Raw genomic sequence first — 15,857 nt, 5'->3', positions numbered from 1 at the left:
ATCCACTCCCCATCTGTCTGTAGATCCCTATACACACCCCTCCATCTGTCCATCCATCCCCCCTCTGTCCATCCATCCATCACCCATCCATCCCCTCACACACCCATCTGTCCATCCATCTCCACACACACCCCTCTGTCCGTCTGTCCGTCCATCCCCCCCCTCACACCCCTCTGTGTCTGTAGATTCCTATACACACCCCTCCATCTGTCCATCCATTGCCAAACACCCCTCCGTCTGTCCATCCATCCCCTCTGTCCATCCATCCATCCATCCATCCCCACACACCCCCACTCTCTTTGTCCGTTCATCCCCCCACACCCTCCTCTGCCAGTCCGTCCATCCCCACAAACACCCCCTCCATCTGTCCATCCATCGCCACACACCCCTCTGTCTGTCCAACCATCCCCCCACACACCTCTCTGTCTGTCCAGTCATCCCCCACACACCCCTCTCTCTGTCCGTTCATCCCTCCTCACACCCCTCAGTCTGTCCATCCATTCCCCTACACACACCCCTCTCTCTGTCCGTCTATCCCCCCTCACACCCCTCAGTCTGTCCGTCCATCCCCCCACACACCCCTCAGTCTGTCCATCCATTCCCCTACACACACCCCTCTCTCTGTCCGTCTATCCCCCCTCACACCCCTCAGTCTGTCCGTCCATCCCCCCACACACCCCTCAGTCTGTCCATCCATTCCCCTACACACACCCCTCTCTCTGTCCGTCTATCCCCCCTCACACCCCTCAGTCTGTCCGTCCATCCCCCCACACACCCCTCAGTCTGTCCATCCATTCCCCTACACACACCCCTCTCTCTGTCCGTCTATCCCCCCTCACACCCCTCAGTCTGTCCGTCCATCCCCCCACACACCCCTCAGTCTGTCCATCCATTCCCCTACACACACCCCTCTCTCTGTCCGTCTATCCCCCCTCACACCCCTCAGTCTGTCCGTCCATCCCCCCACACACCCCTCAGTCTGTCCATCCATTCCCCTACACACACCCCTCTCTCTGTCCGTCTATCCCCCCTCACACCCCTCAGTCTGTCCGTCCATCCCCCCACACACCCCTCAGTCTGTCCATCCATTCCCCTACACACACCCCTCTCTCTGTCCGTCTATCCCCCCTCACACCCCTCAGTCTGTCCGTCCATCCCCCCACACACCCCTCAGTCTGTCCATCCATTCCCCTACACACACCCCTCTCTCTGTCCGTCTATCCCCCCTCACACCCCTCAGTCTGTCCGTCCATCCCCCCACACACCCCTCAGTCTGTCCATCCATTCCCCTACACACACCCCTCTCTCTGTCCGTCTATCCCCCCTCACACCCCTCAGTCTGTCCGTCCATCCCCCCACACACCCCTCAGTCTGTCCATCCATTCCCCTACACACACCCCTCTCTCTGTCCGTCTATCCCCCCTCACACCCCTCAGTCTGTCCGTCCATCCCCCCACACACCCCTCAGTCTGTCCATCCATTCCCCTACACACACCCCTCTCTCTGTCCGTCTATCCCCCCTCACACCCCTCAGTCTGTCCGTCCATCCCCCCACACACCCCTCAGTCTGTCCATCCATTCCCCTACACACACCCCTCTCTCTGTCCGTCTATCCCCCCTCACACCCCTCAGTCTGTCCGTCCATCCCCCCACACACCCCTCAGTCTGTCCATCCATTCCCCTACACACACCCCTCTCTCTGTCCGTCTATCCCCCCTCACACCCCTCAGTCTGTCCGTCCATCCCCCCACACACCCCTCAGTCTGTCCATCCATTCCCCTACACACACCCCTCTCTCTGTCCGTCTATCCCCCCTCACACCCCTCAGTCTGTCCGTCCATCCCCCCACACACCCCTCAGTCTGTCCATCCATCCCCACACACACCCCTCTCTCTGTCTGTCCATCCCCGCACACACCCCTCAGTCTGTCCGTCCATCCTCCCTCACACCCCTCAGTCTGTCCGTCCACACACCCCCACACCCCTCCAGGGCCTCTGTGGCAGCAGGATGGTTAAGAAGCAGCAGACACAGTAGTGTGGGGGCAGTGGGGCAGGGCTGGGGGCGCAGCGGGGCGGATCTGAGCCATGCCGATGTCGGGCCAGGGTCCTGTTAACGGGGTCACGACACAGCCTCCTGGGCGCCGCAAATACCCCTTCCCACGGGTCCTCAGGGCTGGCACTGGGGCAGGGACTAGGCTTTGTGTGTGCGTGTGTGTGTAGTGCTCTCTGTGTGTGTAGAGAGCACTATGTGTATACGTGGGCTGTGTGTGTCTGCACATGGGCTGTGTGTGTGTGTACAAAGATCTGTGTGTGCACATAGGCCATGTGTGTCTGTCTGTGCACAGAGCAGTGTGTGTGTGCGCATGTGCACACGGTCTGTGTGTGTGCACAGAGCACTGTGTGTGTTCACCGACTGTGTGAGTGTGTGTGTGCAGAGCACTGTGTGTGTGTGTGCACAAAGCACTCTCTGGATGTGTGTGTGCGCAGAGCACTCTGTGTGTGTGCATGTGTGTGTGCACAGATCACTCTCTGGATGTGTGTGTGTGCACAGAGCAGTGTGTGTGTGTGTGCGCGTGTGCACACGGTCTGTGTGTGTGCACAGAGCACTGTGTGTGTTCACCGACTGTGTGAGTGTGTGTGTGCACAAAGCACTGTGTGTGTGTGTGTGTGTACAGAGCACTCTCTGGATGTGTGTGCGCGCAGAGCACTGTGTGTGTGTGTGCGTGTGTGTGCACAGATCACTCTTTGGATGTGTGTGTGTGCACAGAGCAGTGTGTGTGTGTGCATGCGTGTGTGCACACAGTCTGTGTGTGTGCACAGAGCACTGTGTGTGTTCACCGACTGTGTGAGTGTGTGTGTGCACAGAGCACTCTCTGGATGTGTGTGTACACAGAGCACTGTGTGTGTGTGTACAGAGCACTCTCTGGATGTGTTTGTGCACAGAGCACTGTGTGTGTGTGTATGTGCACAAGGCACTCTCTGGATGTGGGTGTGCACAGAGCACTGTGTGTGTGTGTGTGTGCACAGAGCACTGTGTGTGTGTGTGTGCGCGCGCGCACGCACAGAGCACTCTGGATGTGTGTGTGCAAAGAGCACTGTGTGTGTGGGTGTGCACAGAGCACTCTCTGAATGTGTGTGCACAGAGCACTCTCTGAATGTGTGTGTGCACAGAGCACTGTGTGTGTGCATGTGCGTGCGTGCACAGAGCACTCTGTGTGTGTGTGTATGTGCACAGAGCACTCTCTGGATGTGTGTGTGCACAGGGCACTGTATGTGTGTGTGTGTGCACAGAGCACTCTCTGGATGTGTGTGTGCACAGAGCACTGTGTGTGTGTGTGCACAGAGCACTCTGGATGTGTGTGCACAGAGCACTGTGTGTGTGTTTGTGTGCACAGAGAACTGTGTGTGTATGTGCACAGAGCACTCTCTGGATGTGTGCGCGCACACAGCACTGTGTGTGTGTGTGTGTGTGTGTGCACACAGCACTGTGTGTGCACACAGCACTCTGGATGTGTGTGTGCACAGAGCACTGTGTGTGTGTGTGTGTGTGCACAGATCACTCTCTGGATGTGTGTGCACAGAGCACTGTGTGTGCACAAAGCACTCTGGATGTGTGTGTGCACAGAGCACTGTGTGTGTGTGTGCACACAGAGCACTCTCTGGATGTGTGTGCACAGAGTACTCTGGATGTGTCGTGTGCACAGAGCAGTGTGTGTGGTGTGTGTGTGTGTGCAAGAGCCACCTGGACTGTGTGTGCACAGAGCACTGTGTTCGTGTGTGTGTATAGTGCACAGAGCCTCTGGCTGCTGTGTGTGCACAAGCATCGATGTTGTTGCACGAGACTGTGTGGTGTGTGTGCGGTGTGCACAGAGCACTCTCTGCTGTGTGTGTGCACAGAGCATTGTGTGTGTGTGTGCGCACAGAGCCACTCTGGATGTTGTGCACAGAAGCAACTGTGCTGTTGTGGTGTGTTGTGCACGAGAGCACTGTGTGTGCACAGAGCACTCTGGATGTGTTGCACAGAGCACTATGTGTGTGTGTCTGCGCGCACAGGAGCACTGTGTGTGTGTGTGTGTGTGCACAGAATACTCCTGGAGGTGGTGCACAGAGCACGTGTGTCAAAAAGCATCTGGATGTTGTGTTGCACAGAGCTCCACGTGTGTGGGTGTGTGCGCACAGAGCCACCTCTGGATTGTGTGTGCACAGAGCACTGTGTGTGTGTGTTTGTGCACAAGACCACTTCTGGATTGTGTGACAGAGCCAATGTGTGTGTTGTGTGCACAGAGCACTGTGTGTGCATCAGAGTACTCTGGATGTGTGTGTGCACAGAGCAGTTGGTGTGTGGTGTGTAGTGTGTGCCCACAGAGCACTCTGGATGTGTGTGCACAGAGCACTGTGTGTCACAGACACTGTGTGTGTGTGTGGTTGTAGTGCATCAGAAGCACTCTGGCTGTGGTGTGCACAGAAGCAACTCTGGAATGTTGTGTGCACAAGAGCACTGGTGATGGTGTGTGTGTGTGCGCGCAGCGCACAGAGCAATCTCTGGCTGTGTGTGTGAACAGAAGCACTGGTGTGTGTGTGCGCACAGAGCACTCTGGATGTGTGCAACAGAGCACTGTGTGTGTGTGTGTGTGTGTGCACAGAGCAACGTGTGTGCACAGAGCATCTGAATGTTGTGCACAGAAGCACTGTGTGTGCTGTGGGTGTGTGTGGTGCGTGCGCAACAGAGCACTGTGTGTGTGTGTGTGCAACAGAGCACTGTGTGTGCACAAGAGCACTCGGATGTGTTGCACAGAGCACTGTGTGTGTGTGTGGTGTGTGTGCACAGAGCAACTGTGGTCGTGCACAGACACTCTGGATGTGTGTGCACAGAGCACTGTGTGTGTGGTGTGTGCAGCGCAGCTGCAGCTGGCGGCGCAGGAAGCAGATGGTGGCGGAGGAGGACGGGAAGAGCTGGAGGAAGAGGCGGGGGAGGATCTGAGCTCAACAGCGCCCATTAAGTCACACCTCGGGCGGGGGGGGGCTCCGTCACATGAGGCAGCCTGGACCAGCCAGCCGGTTCCGGGAGCCCTCAGAGGTGGGGGACGAGACCCTGCCCCCCAGCCCCATCGGCCCACCCACCCCCCAGCATCCCCGCTAAAGTTAGTGCATCTCTGGGCTGGAGCACCGGACGCCTGGGTTCTCTCCGGCTCCTGGAGGGAAGTGTGGCTGCTGGTAGAGAAGGCGGGGGGGGCCTTGAGCCAGGACTCGGCTGGTTCTCTCCCGGTCTGGAGGCATCGGGGGTGGTGGGTCAGGAGCGAGGGGGCTGGGAAGCCAGGACTCCTGGTTTCTCCCGGCCTCTGGGAGCGGTGTGGGCTGGTGGGTCAAGAGAGGGGGCTGGGACCCAGGACTCCTGGGTTCTCTCCCCAGCTCGGGAGGGAAGTAGGGGCGTGGGTGTCAGAGAGCAGGGGGCTAGAAGCCAGGACCTCCTGGTTCTCTGCCCAGCTCTGGAAGGGAGGAGGGGCTGGTGGTCAGAGAGGGAAGGGCTGGAGAAGCCAGGAACATCCTGGGTTCTCTCCCCGGCTCTGGGAAGGGAGTGGAGTCTGGTGAATTGAGGGCGGGGCAGGAAATGTATTTAAGCTCTTCCTCTCACCTGGTTCCCACCTGGCAGCTAAGTCCCGCCCCCCCACCTGTCTATAACTAACCTTACCCCCTCTATAAATTCCTCCAGCCTCCCCCTTTCTCTTTTCCTGCACCCTAGGGGGGGGAGCCTGACCCACTGCAGTACTTGTATCTGGTGAGCATCATCTTGGGGGGACAGTGGGGAACTGATTTCCTACCCTGTTAGTTTCAGACCAAGGATCTGGCAGCTCTGGCTTTGACCTACCAGGCATTCTTCTGGGGGGGGGTTGGGGATCCAGATGTGCCCCCTATATATGTTCCAGCTCCTCTTTGCACCCCTTAAGCAACCCCCCCAACCTTGACTCTATGGCATCCTCCTCCCCTCAATTTGCCTTTCAAACTCTCTTCACCTGCTGCCCTCTTTTTCCAGAGGTGGGACTGAGAATAGGGGGGTCCCCCTGTCCCCCATCCCTGTGATGGGAGGGAGGGCTGGATTTTTGAGGCCCCCCCCCCACCTTTGGCTGTTTGTGATCTGGGTTTGAGTTCCCTTCCTGTTAATTAGATTCATTCCTCCCTCCATTTGTAGGGTTCACACCCTAGTTTTTGAGCTGTTTCTCAGGTGGGTTTTGAACCTGTCCACGTATCTCTCTCTCCTCCATTTCATTATAAGACTGGTGGGTTGTTTCTTTGCTTCCCAGCTGGATTTCAACCCACTTCATGCATCAAAAACCCGGATCCTTCCCCCTCATTAATTCAAAGGAGGAGGGTGGGTTTTTAGGGTTCACCCCCTCCCCCCGTTTTCTTTTACTGGTTTGCCTGTCTGCAGGCAGGTTCGAACCGGGCGTGGCCGACCCCTTGACTTTTCCGTTGTATCGGTGTCGTTTCGGGGCTGCTATTGGGAGAATTTAAGGCTGGAGGGAGACTAGCTGGCTAGGTTTTCTTTTTTGGCGGGGGGACCAAAGTTAAGTTTTGGGGCCATCTCGGGGCGTGGTTTGGCGTGCACCCTGGAAATACATTGCTCTCTGGTTCTGTTGTAATTTGGGATCGGAGGGGTCTTCTGTTGGCTTGATTCATGGTTGAGGGAGGTGGAGCTGGGGGGGTTGCAGGTGAGGCTAGGGGAGGGGCTGGGAATTTGGGGGGGTTGGTGGTAAAGACTGCAGCAGGACCCCACAGGGGTGCTGGGAGGGAGAGGGGAGTTGGGGGCTGAGGAGAAGGTGTGGGAAGGGCTGGGAACTTGGAGCGGAGAGCAGGTGAGGGGGCCGGGGGGCAGGAATTTGGGGGCTGAGGGAGGGAATTTTGGGGGCAGGGGAGGAGGGGGGAGGAATTTGGGTGGGGGGGCTGGAGAGAGCGGTGGGGGCTGTGTGGGGGGGAAGGGACAGGGATGTATAACAGGGGTTCCTGCTTGAACCCCTCCTTCCCCCCCGCCAGGGTGACCGGGCCCCCTGCCCCCCCCCCCCCCCCCATGCATGTCCACACCCGAGAGCTCCCCCCTCCTGAGTTACCGTCTCTTCAGCGTGGTGGATGAGGGGGAGATGCCAGGGACCCAGGCCCAGGAGGAGACCCCTCGGTGGGGGGACATGGGACAGGTCGCCATGGAGCCCCTCACCCCGATCCGGCCCGACGGCTTCTTCCACCTTCTTTCGGAGCGTCGTGGTGCCCACCGTCCTGTCGATGTTTAGCATCGTTGTCTTCATGCGTGAGTGGGTGAGAGTGACCCCGCCCTCCCGGTTCAGGATTCTCCCCATACCGCTAGGGAAAATCACTGCCCCTAGGAATACCTGCAAACCTCCATCCCCTGTGGTTGCATGATGGATTTCCAGCCAAAATCATGGAGCAGGGAGTTCCACCGGCTACTTTTCAGCCAAAATCATGGAGCAGGGAGTTCCACCGGCTATTTCCAGCCAAAATCATGGAGCAGGGAGTTCCACCGGGTAAAGGGGGGTTTGGCCCATGCTTACCCCCTCTCCTCCTCGCACCCAGCTGTTTGACCAACTCCTTGCTTGCATTAGTGGCTGATTCATCCAGATCAGGTGGCGCAACTACAGGGAAACTTAAGTTCCAGCAAAATCATGGGGTGGGGAGTTCCCCTGGATTGCCAGCAGCTGTGTATACACTCCCCCCACCTCCAAAAGCCAATTTCTCCCATTGTAACAAGTGGCGGATGAAAGAAAGGTGGCCTGACGGTCATTGGAGAAGGTTAGCGTGTGACCGAGAGGCACGCCCCGAGGCCGTGGGGATGGGCCCAGTCCAGGAACCTACCTAGAGAAGAGAAACCTGCCCCCCAGCCCAGCTCCACCGTGGTGCCCCTCCCGCCCGACCCGCAGCCCCTCTCTGTCGCTCCCTAGGGTTCGTGGTGGGGCACGCCGGCTTCCTGCAGTCGCTGCTCATGCTGGTGGTGGCGTACGTCATCATCCTGCTGACCATCCTGTCCATCTGCGCCATCTGTACCAATGGTGCCATCCAGGGGGGCGGGGCCTACTGTATCCTTCAGCCAATGGGGATTGGGGGACACGGGGTGTGGGTGGGGGGTGTCGGGAGAGCTGTTTATAGAGGGGATCTTTGGGGAGACTCTGGGGGCATGGGATATGGGGGGCCATCTCTGGGGGGGCAGGGGCTGTGGGAAGCAGTGGGTGGGGGGAGATCTGTTTGGGGAGGGGATATAGGGGTGCATGGGGGCAGGGCAGGAGTTGTCTCAGTGGAGTGAGGCAGGGGGAATAGGCTCAGTGTGGGGGGGTGGCTGCCCCCCAGGATACCATGGTGTTTCCTTAACAACCTTCCCCCCCCCAAGTCATGATCTCGCGGACGCTGGGCCCCGAGTTCGGAGGCAGCATCGGGCTCATGTTCTACCTGGCCAACGTCTGCGCCTGCGGGGTCTACATCCTGGGGCTGGTGGAGGCCGTGCTGGACGTCTTCGGGGCAGGTGGGCCCGGATGCCTGGGTTCTCTCCCTGGCTCTTGGGGGCTGGTGGTGAGAGCTGGGGGGGGCTGGGAGCCAGGACTCCTGGGTTCTCTCCCCAGCTCTGGGAGGGGAGTGGGGGCTGGTGGGTCAGAGCAGGGGGGCTGGGAGCCAGGACTCCTGGGTTCTCTCCCCAGCTCTGGGAGGGGAGTGGGGGCTGGTGGGTGAGAACAGGGGGGCTGGGAGCCAGGACTCCTGGGTTCCCTCCCTGGCTGTGGGAGGGGAGTGGGGCCTCTGGGGTGGTTGGAGCCCGGATGTCTGGGTTCTCCGCAGTCCTGAGAGTGACCCCCTTCCCCCCCGCAGAGGGAACAGACCCCCCTGGCACCCGCGTCCTGCCCCAGGGGTATTTCTACAGCTTCCTCTACGGGTCGGTGGTGCTGCTGCTCTGCCTGCTCGTCTGCCTGGTGGGGGCCCGGATCTACGCCCGGGCCGCCTTCCTCATCTTCCTGGTGGTCAATCTGGTGCTGGTGGCCATTTTCGTCAGCTTTGTGGCCGTGGGGCCCCGCCAGGTCACCATCGCCCGGGACGCCAACCACACCTTCAACACCAGCTTCACCGGCTTCCGCCTGGCCACCCTGCGGGCCAACCTGCCTGGTTAGCGGGGCGGGGGCTGGGGCTGGGGGGGGGCATTGGGGCGGGGGTGTCCTGAGGGGTGGTTGGAGGGCTGGGGATGTGGCAGGGCAAAGGGAGAAAGGGAGGGTTGGGGAGTTTCAATGGGAAGGACAGTTAGGGCGGCAGGAGGGGTACCTGAAAGGGGGGGCAGGGAGTCCCGGATGTGGGCAACGAGGCGAGAAGGGGGTTGGTGCCAAGCAGGATGGGGCGGATTGTCGGAGCAAGAGGATGTTAGGGGCAGGGTTGGGGGGATGGGATGGGGGGGCAAGGAGGAAAGGAAGAGGTGGGGGCATTGAGGCAGGGAGGGGGCCATTCTGGGTGGGGGTCCAGAAGGGAGGTGGGGGCTTGAGGGGGGGGCAGAGGAAAAAGGAAGCGTGGGGGGCCAAGCAGGGATGAGGGGTGTTAGAGGGAGGGGGGTTGAGAGGCCAGGGACGTGGGAGGGGGCAAAGGTGGACGGGGGGGGGGACTGGAGTATGAGGGGCAGAGGAGACAGGAAGTAGGAGTGTTGTGGGGCACCAGCCGGGGTGAGGGGAGTGGGCAAACCCTGGGGTGCGTGATGTGTTCGGGGGGACAAGCCCAGGTTGGGCCCAGGACCCAGGAGGGGGCTATATGGGGGTGAAGCAGACCAGAGGGCGGAGGGGTCCATGGAAAAGGGGACACCCCCCACTCACTTGTCGTCTCCCCCCCACCCCCCCCTCGCCACGCCATTTACTGCCGTGATTACAGACCACCAACAAACGTAATGACGCTTCGCCACGTCTTTGCCGTCATGTTCCAAACGCTGCACCGGCATCATGGCCGGGTCCACATGTCGGCGTGAAGCCAGAACGCCTGGTCACACTCCTGTCTGCGGGGAGCGGAGTGGGGCTGGTGGGTTAAGGAGCAGCGGGGCTGGGAGCCAGGACTCCTGGGTTCTCTCCCGCCTTGGGAGGGGAGAGGGGGGTAGGGCAGGGAGGGCTGGGAGACCAGGACTCCTGGGTTCTCTCCCGGCTCTTGGGAGGGGAGTGGGGGCCTGGGCGTTGGAGCGGGGCTGCAGCCAGGATCTGGAATTCTCTCCCCGGCTCTGGGAGGAGTAGGGGCTGGTGGGTGAGGGACCCTAGAGACAGGCTCTGGGTTCCTCCCCGGTTCTGGACGCGGAGTGGGGGACGGGTTGAGCGGAAAGGGGGGTTTCAGGCCAGGACTGTGGAGCGGGAAGGGGGGTTCAGGCCAGGACTCCTGGGTCCCATTCCGGTGCTGGCTGCCATTGCAGGGGAGCTGAGGAACGCCAGCAGCTCCATCCCCAAGGGCACCATCATCGCTGTGGTTTACACCTTCATCATCTACTTCCTCCTCTTCCTCATGACCAGCTTCACCTGTGAGAGGTGAGGGAGGGCAGGGGTGGATGGGGGGAGAGTTGGAGATGCGCTGGTATCAGCACCAAGGGGCGGGGCTAAAATGAGGGGCAGGGCAAGAGGTGGGGCTTAAGGAGGAGCTGGTGAATGGGGTGGAGCTAAGGGAACAGGGGGTGGGGCTAGGACAGCAGGGGGTGGGGGTGGGCGGAGCTTTGGGGTGAAGGGATGTGGTAAGGGCAGAGGTGGGAGGGAAGGTGGAGGCGGGGCTATTGGGGCTGGGAAGGGGGGAATGACCAGGGGGCGTGGCTAATGAAATAGGGCCAGGCTAAGATTTGGGGTACAGGGCAGGGCTTGGGGTGGAGTTAATGTGCAGAGGATGAGGAGGTGGGTGGGGCTTAGGGGTGGAGGCGGGGCTATGGATGGGTGGGGCTAGGGGGCAGAGGTAGGGTTCAGGCACTGAGCTAGTGGAAATGGGTGTGGCTTGCAGGAGGGGGCGTGGCTTCAGGGTGAGACTAAAAGGTGGGAAATTGGGCATGGGGCAGGGACAAGGTGGGCCTAGGGGAGCTGGGGAGGGGCGGGGCCAAGGTGTGGTGGGCGGGGCTTTTATCCTGACTCCACCCCTTCCCAGGACACTGCTGAAGGAAGACTACGGCTTCTTCCGTTCCATCAACCTGTGGCCGCCCCTGGTGCTGGTCGGTGTTTACGCTGCCTCCCTCTCAGCCTCCATGAGCTCCCTCATCGGGGCCTCCCGCATCCTGCACGCGCTAGCCAAGGATGACCTGTTTGGTGAGCGCCCCCCCTGCCCCGGCCTGCCCATGGGGGGGCCCCCCTGTCTTGAGACCTGGGCCCCTTCCCCCTCTCACACTCATTTCTCCCCCCACAGGTATCGTCCTGGCTCCGGCCAAAATCATCTCCAAAGGGGGTAATCCCTGGGTGGCCGTTCTGTACACCTGGGCCCTGGTGCAGGTAAGCGCCCCCCTCTGCTCTAACCTGATCCCCTCCCAGTGCCGGGGAGAGAACCCAGGAGTCCTGGCTCCCACCCTGCCTGCTGCAGCCCCTACTCCCCTCCCAGAGCTGGGGAGAGAACCCAGGAGTCCTGGCTCCCAGCCCCCCTGCTCTAACCCACCAGCCCCCCCTCCCCTCCCAGAGCTGGCGAGAGAACCCAGGAGTATTGGCTCCCAGCCCCCACTCCCCTCCCAGAGCAGGCGAGAGAACCCAGGAGTCCTGGCTCCCAGCCCCCCTTGCTCCAGCCCCTACTCCCCTCCCGGAGTTGGGGAAAGAACCCAGGAGTCCTCACCCCCCCACTTGGTCCCCCCCCAGCTGGTGCTGTTCGCGGGGAAGCTGAACACCATTGCCGGGATCGTCACTAGTCTTTTACCTGGTGGCCTATTGCGGCCGTGGACCTGCCCTGACTGGCACGGAGCTGGGCGTCTGCCCCCAATGTTCCGGTGAGGGGCATGCATGGGGTGGGGGGGTGGGGGGGTGGCATTGGGGGGACAAGGGGTAGATTTTTGGGCAGGGGTAGTGTCCAAGCGCTGGGGAAAGAATTTTCAGAGCTCCTGAGGGGCAGGGCCCACGGGCATCTGTGGGTGGGGGGCGCAGGGCGAGCTGGAATTTGGGGCAATCCGCCCTAGCTGGAGGCGGGTGTGGGGGCCAAGGGAGCTGGGATTTGAGGTGTCCCTGGCAGAGGGGGGGCCCCTGGGGTGTCTGTGGGGTGGGGGTCCAGTCTGTAACCCCCTCTCTTCTCCCCTCCCCTCCCCCAGCCCCACCTTCCAGCTGTTCAGCTGGCACACCTGCCTGCTGGGCATCGCCAGCTGCCTGCTCATGATGTTCCTCATCAGCCCCGCGGGCGCCTCGGGCAGCCTGGTGCTGATGCTGGCGCTGCTGGGCTTCATCCACCTGCGGGCGCCCGCCAGCTCCTGGGGCTACATCAGCCAAGCCCTCATCTTCCACCAGGTACCTGGGGGAGAACCCAGGCATCCGGGCACCCAGCGCCCCCTGCTGTAACCCACCAGCCCCCACTCCCCTCCCAGAGCTGGGGAGAGAACCCAGGAGTCCTGGCTCCCAGCCCCCCAAGCTCTAACCCACCAGCCCCCGCTCTCCTCCCAGAGCCAGGGAGAGAACCCAGGCATCCGGGCACCCAGGCCGGCTGCTCTAACCCACCAGCCCTCACTCCCCTCCCAGAGCTGGGGAGAGAACCCAGGAGTCCTGGCTTCCAGCCCCCCAAGCTCTAACCCACCAGCCCCCGCTCTCCTCCCAGAGCCAGGGAGAGAACCCAGGCATCCGGGCACCCAGCCCCCCTGCTCTAACCCACCAGCCCCAACTCCCCTCCCAGAGCCAGGGAAAGAACCCAGGAGTCCTGGCTCCCTTCCGTCCATCCTATCTTTGATTTCTGACCCCACCCCCTCTGCCACACCTGGCACTGGGCGGGGGGGGAATCTGTCAGCTGTCCCCTTACCTGCCCCCACCCAACACACATGGTACTTGGGGGAGGGTCTGTCAGCTGGGCCCCTTTCAGCTGTGGGGGGGATTGATGTGGGGGGTGGCCCCTGAGACCTGCAGATGGGATGGGGGCCCCTGTGCAGTGGGGCCCGGCTTGATGCCATGGTCGGCGATGGGGTGGGAGTTTTGGGGCCCTGTGTCCACAATCTGGGGTGTCCCCCTCTCCCCCTGCAGGTGCGGAAGTATCTGCTTCTCCTGGACGTGCGCAAGGAGCACGTGAAGTTCTGGCGCCCCCAGATGCTGCTGATGGTGGCGAATCCCCGGAGCGAGGCCCAGCTCATCCGCTTCGTCAACGACCTCAAGAAGGGGGGGCTCTTCGTGCTGGGCCACGTGGAGATCGGCGAGCTGGGTGAGGGACCCAGGCGTCCGGGCGCTTGCCACCCTGCCCCCCGCAAGGAACCCGGGAGTCTGGCTCCCAGCCCAACCTGCTCTGACCCACCAGCCCCCACTTCCCTCTCAGAGCCGGGGAGAGAACCCAGGAGTCCTGACTACTTTCTATTTCTGCCCTCCCCCCAGACACGATGCCCTCCGACCCCATCCAAGCTCACTACAATTTCTGGCTTAGCCTGGTGGATAAACTCAACGTGAAGGCGTTCGTGGATCTGACCCTCTCGCCTTCAGTCCGACAGGGGACCCAGCACCTGCTGCGCATCACGGGGCTCGGTAAGTGATATAGCCAGCCGCCATGCCCCAGAGGTGGCCGCATCTCGGCGCAGGGCAAGGGGTCCCTGGGTAACCGGCCGCCCCACCCCAGAGGTGGCCGCATCTCAGCCTCATTGACTCTCTTCCCCCCCCTCCCAGGCGGCATGAAGCCCAACACGCTGGTGCTAGGTTTCTACGACTCCTTTGTCCCCGACGACTACTTCCTCTGTGACCCAGCCTTCAGCCAGGCCCGGGAGAACGACCACTTTGGGGTGGACCTGCCGGCCCTCCAGGCCCACTTCCCCCCGGTGCGCGGGGCCAGCGCCCCCAAAGCCCTGCCACCCACCGAGTATGTCGCCATTGTCTCGGACGCCGTGAAGATGCACAAGAACGTCTGCCTGGCCCGCTACTTCCCGCTGTTGGACAAGGAGCGGCTCTTCTCCTCCAAGGCTGAGGGCTGCTTCGTGGACGTGTGGCCCCTCAATCTCCTGCGCCCCGACACCCCGGCGTACGTGGACGTCTGTAGCCTCTTCCTGCTCCAGCTGGCCTGCATCCTCACCATGGTCAGCTCCTGGCGGGCCGCCTGTCTCCGGCTGTTCCTCTGCGTGGAGTCGGGCGACCGGGGCTGGGTGGCCAAGGAGGAGAAACTCAAGGAGCTGCTGAGCAAGCTACGGATCAAGGCGGCCATCCGGGCGGTCACCTGGGACCACGTGGTGGCCCTCCACGGCCAGCGGCTGGCGGCGGGCGAGCCCTTCCTCAACTCGGCCGCCTGCCAGGTGACGGACGAGTACCTGGCGGCTGTCAACGCCTTGGTGCTGCAGCAAGGGGGCCAGGTGGCCGTGAGGTTCCTCTACTTGCCCCGGCCGCCGGCCGACACCTCCATGTACGAGCGGTACCTGGAGCAGCTGGAGATCCTCACCCGGGACTTAGGGCCCACCTTGCTGGTGCACGGCCTCACGCCCGTCACCTGCACCGAGCTCTGAGGAGGCCCCCCCCCCCCACGCCCTGGCCGTGCCGGAGGAGGACAGTGGGGTAGGACCGTGGAGATGTTGTTCAGGTCCCGGCGAGGGCCTGGGGAACTCCTGGAGACTGCGCCGGGCTGTGACTTCCTGCATCTGAGAGAGTGGGGTGCATGGCCAGGAGCTGGGGGACCCATGTCCCATGGGATTAGCTGAGAGGGGGGCTGGCTTTAGAGCCCCTAAATCCTAGTGCCTGTAATAAGCAGGGGAGGAGAGACTCCCCCAAACTGAGGCTGCAGTATGGGGGGGTTGACCCCACAATTGGCTGCCTTTTCCCCTCATTGATCTTGCGCTGTACCCCATTATCTCTGCACCCCCACATTCCTTCACTGCTTCATAAGGGGTCTCCATTTTCTCCAGATATCCCTAAATCAAGGCACCCCACATTCCTTCACTGCTTAGGGGTTGCCATTTTTCCCAGGTGCCCCCAAATCAAGGCACCTCACCGTGTCAATCTCCTTCCATTACTGTTTGGGAGGGAGTCCCCTTTTTTTGCCCATGGGCCCCCCATCACTGTATCCCCTAATCTTCCTCAGCACCCCTCTTTCAGGGCTTAGTGGGGGGGTTCTCCATTTTTTCCAGGCACCTCCAGATCACTGCAACCCGAATTCTCCATCTCCACCTCCTGAACCCCCAAAAAATCCTTCTTGGGGATTTTGCCTCTTCTGCATTCCCTGCTCTCTTCCAAGGAGGCCCCAGGCCTCCCAAAGCCTGTTGCCTTAGCTCTGTGCCCCCCACAACCTTGTGTCTGGGGGCGGGGGGAGTGTCTAGCACCCTAAATATTGAGTATCCTACTCCAGCAGGCCACAAAGTGGTGCCCTTAAATAACCCAGCTGGGATTAACCCCGGGCAGGGGGGAGAAGCAGCAGGGTCCCACACAGCTGGACCCCCCAAACCACCACCCCCCCCCCACAGGCAGCTTATTTATACTGTTAGGACTATTGTTTTGGTTAATGTTCTCGTGCGGATACCTCATGTAACACAACTGACCAGCGCCCCCCAGAGGAGGGGGTAATAACAGGAAGCTAAGGGGGGGGTCTTTAGACATGTATTTTAACGAGCGCACTCAATAAATGGACAATGCGAAAAAGGACGGGGCCAGTGACGCTGTGGTTATTAAGTGAGGGGTTTTTGGGGGTTGGGGGGGGGCCCGGAGCCAGGACTCCTGGGTTCTCTCCCCGGCTCTGGGAGGGGAG

General features: G+C 61.2%; 1 protein-coding gene across 1 annotated transcript; it reads left to right on the top strand.

The window, feature by feature from the left end:
* Positions 1-7,066: 7,066 nt before the first annotated feature.
* SLC12A9 (solute carrier family 12 member 9) lies at positions 7,067-15,754 on the top strand. The gene is given in 18 exon segments (XM_075070432.1): positions 7,067-7,163; positions 7,166-7,227; positions 7,230-7,299; positions 7,943-8,080; positions 8,389-8,520; positions 8,859-9,144; positions 9,867-9,942; positions 9,944-9,983; positions 10,417-10,528; positions 11,127-11,284; positions 11,382-11,464; positions 11,819-11,866; positions 11,868-11,888; positions 11,890-11,944; positions 12,261-12,454; positions 13,175-13,349; positions 13,517-13,663; positions 13,802-15,754. Coding segments are annotated over 18 exon segments (2,718 nt in total). The 3' UTR covers positions 14,626-15,754.
* Positions 15,755-15,857: the final 103 nt, after the last annotated feature.

This window comes from Chelonoidis abingdonii, chromosome 11 (genome assembly GCF_003597395.2).
Source record: "Chelonoidis abingdonii isolate Lonesome George chromosome 11, CheloAbing_2.0, whole genome shotgun sequence".
Classification (NCBI taxonomy): domain Eukaryota; kingdom Metazoa; phylum Chordata; order Testudines; family Testudinidae; genus Chelonoidis; species Chelonoidis abingdonii.
This window is presented reverse-complemented; position numbering and strand designations above follow the sequence as displayed.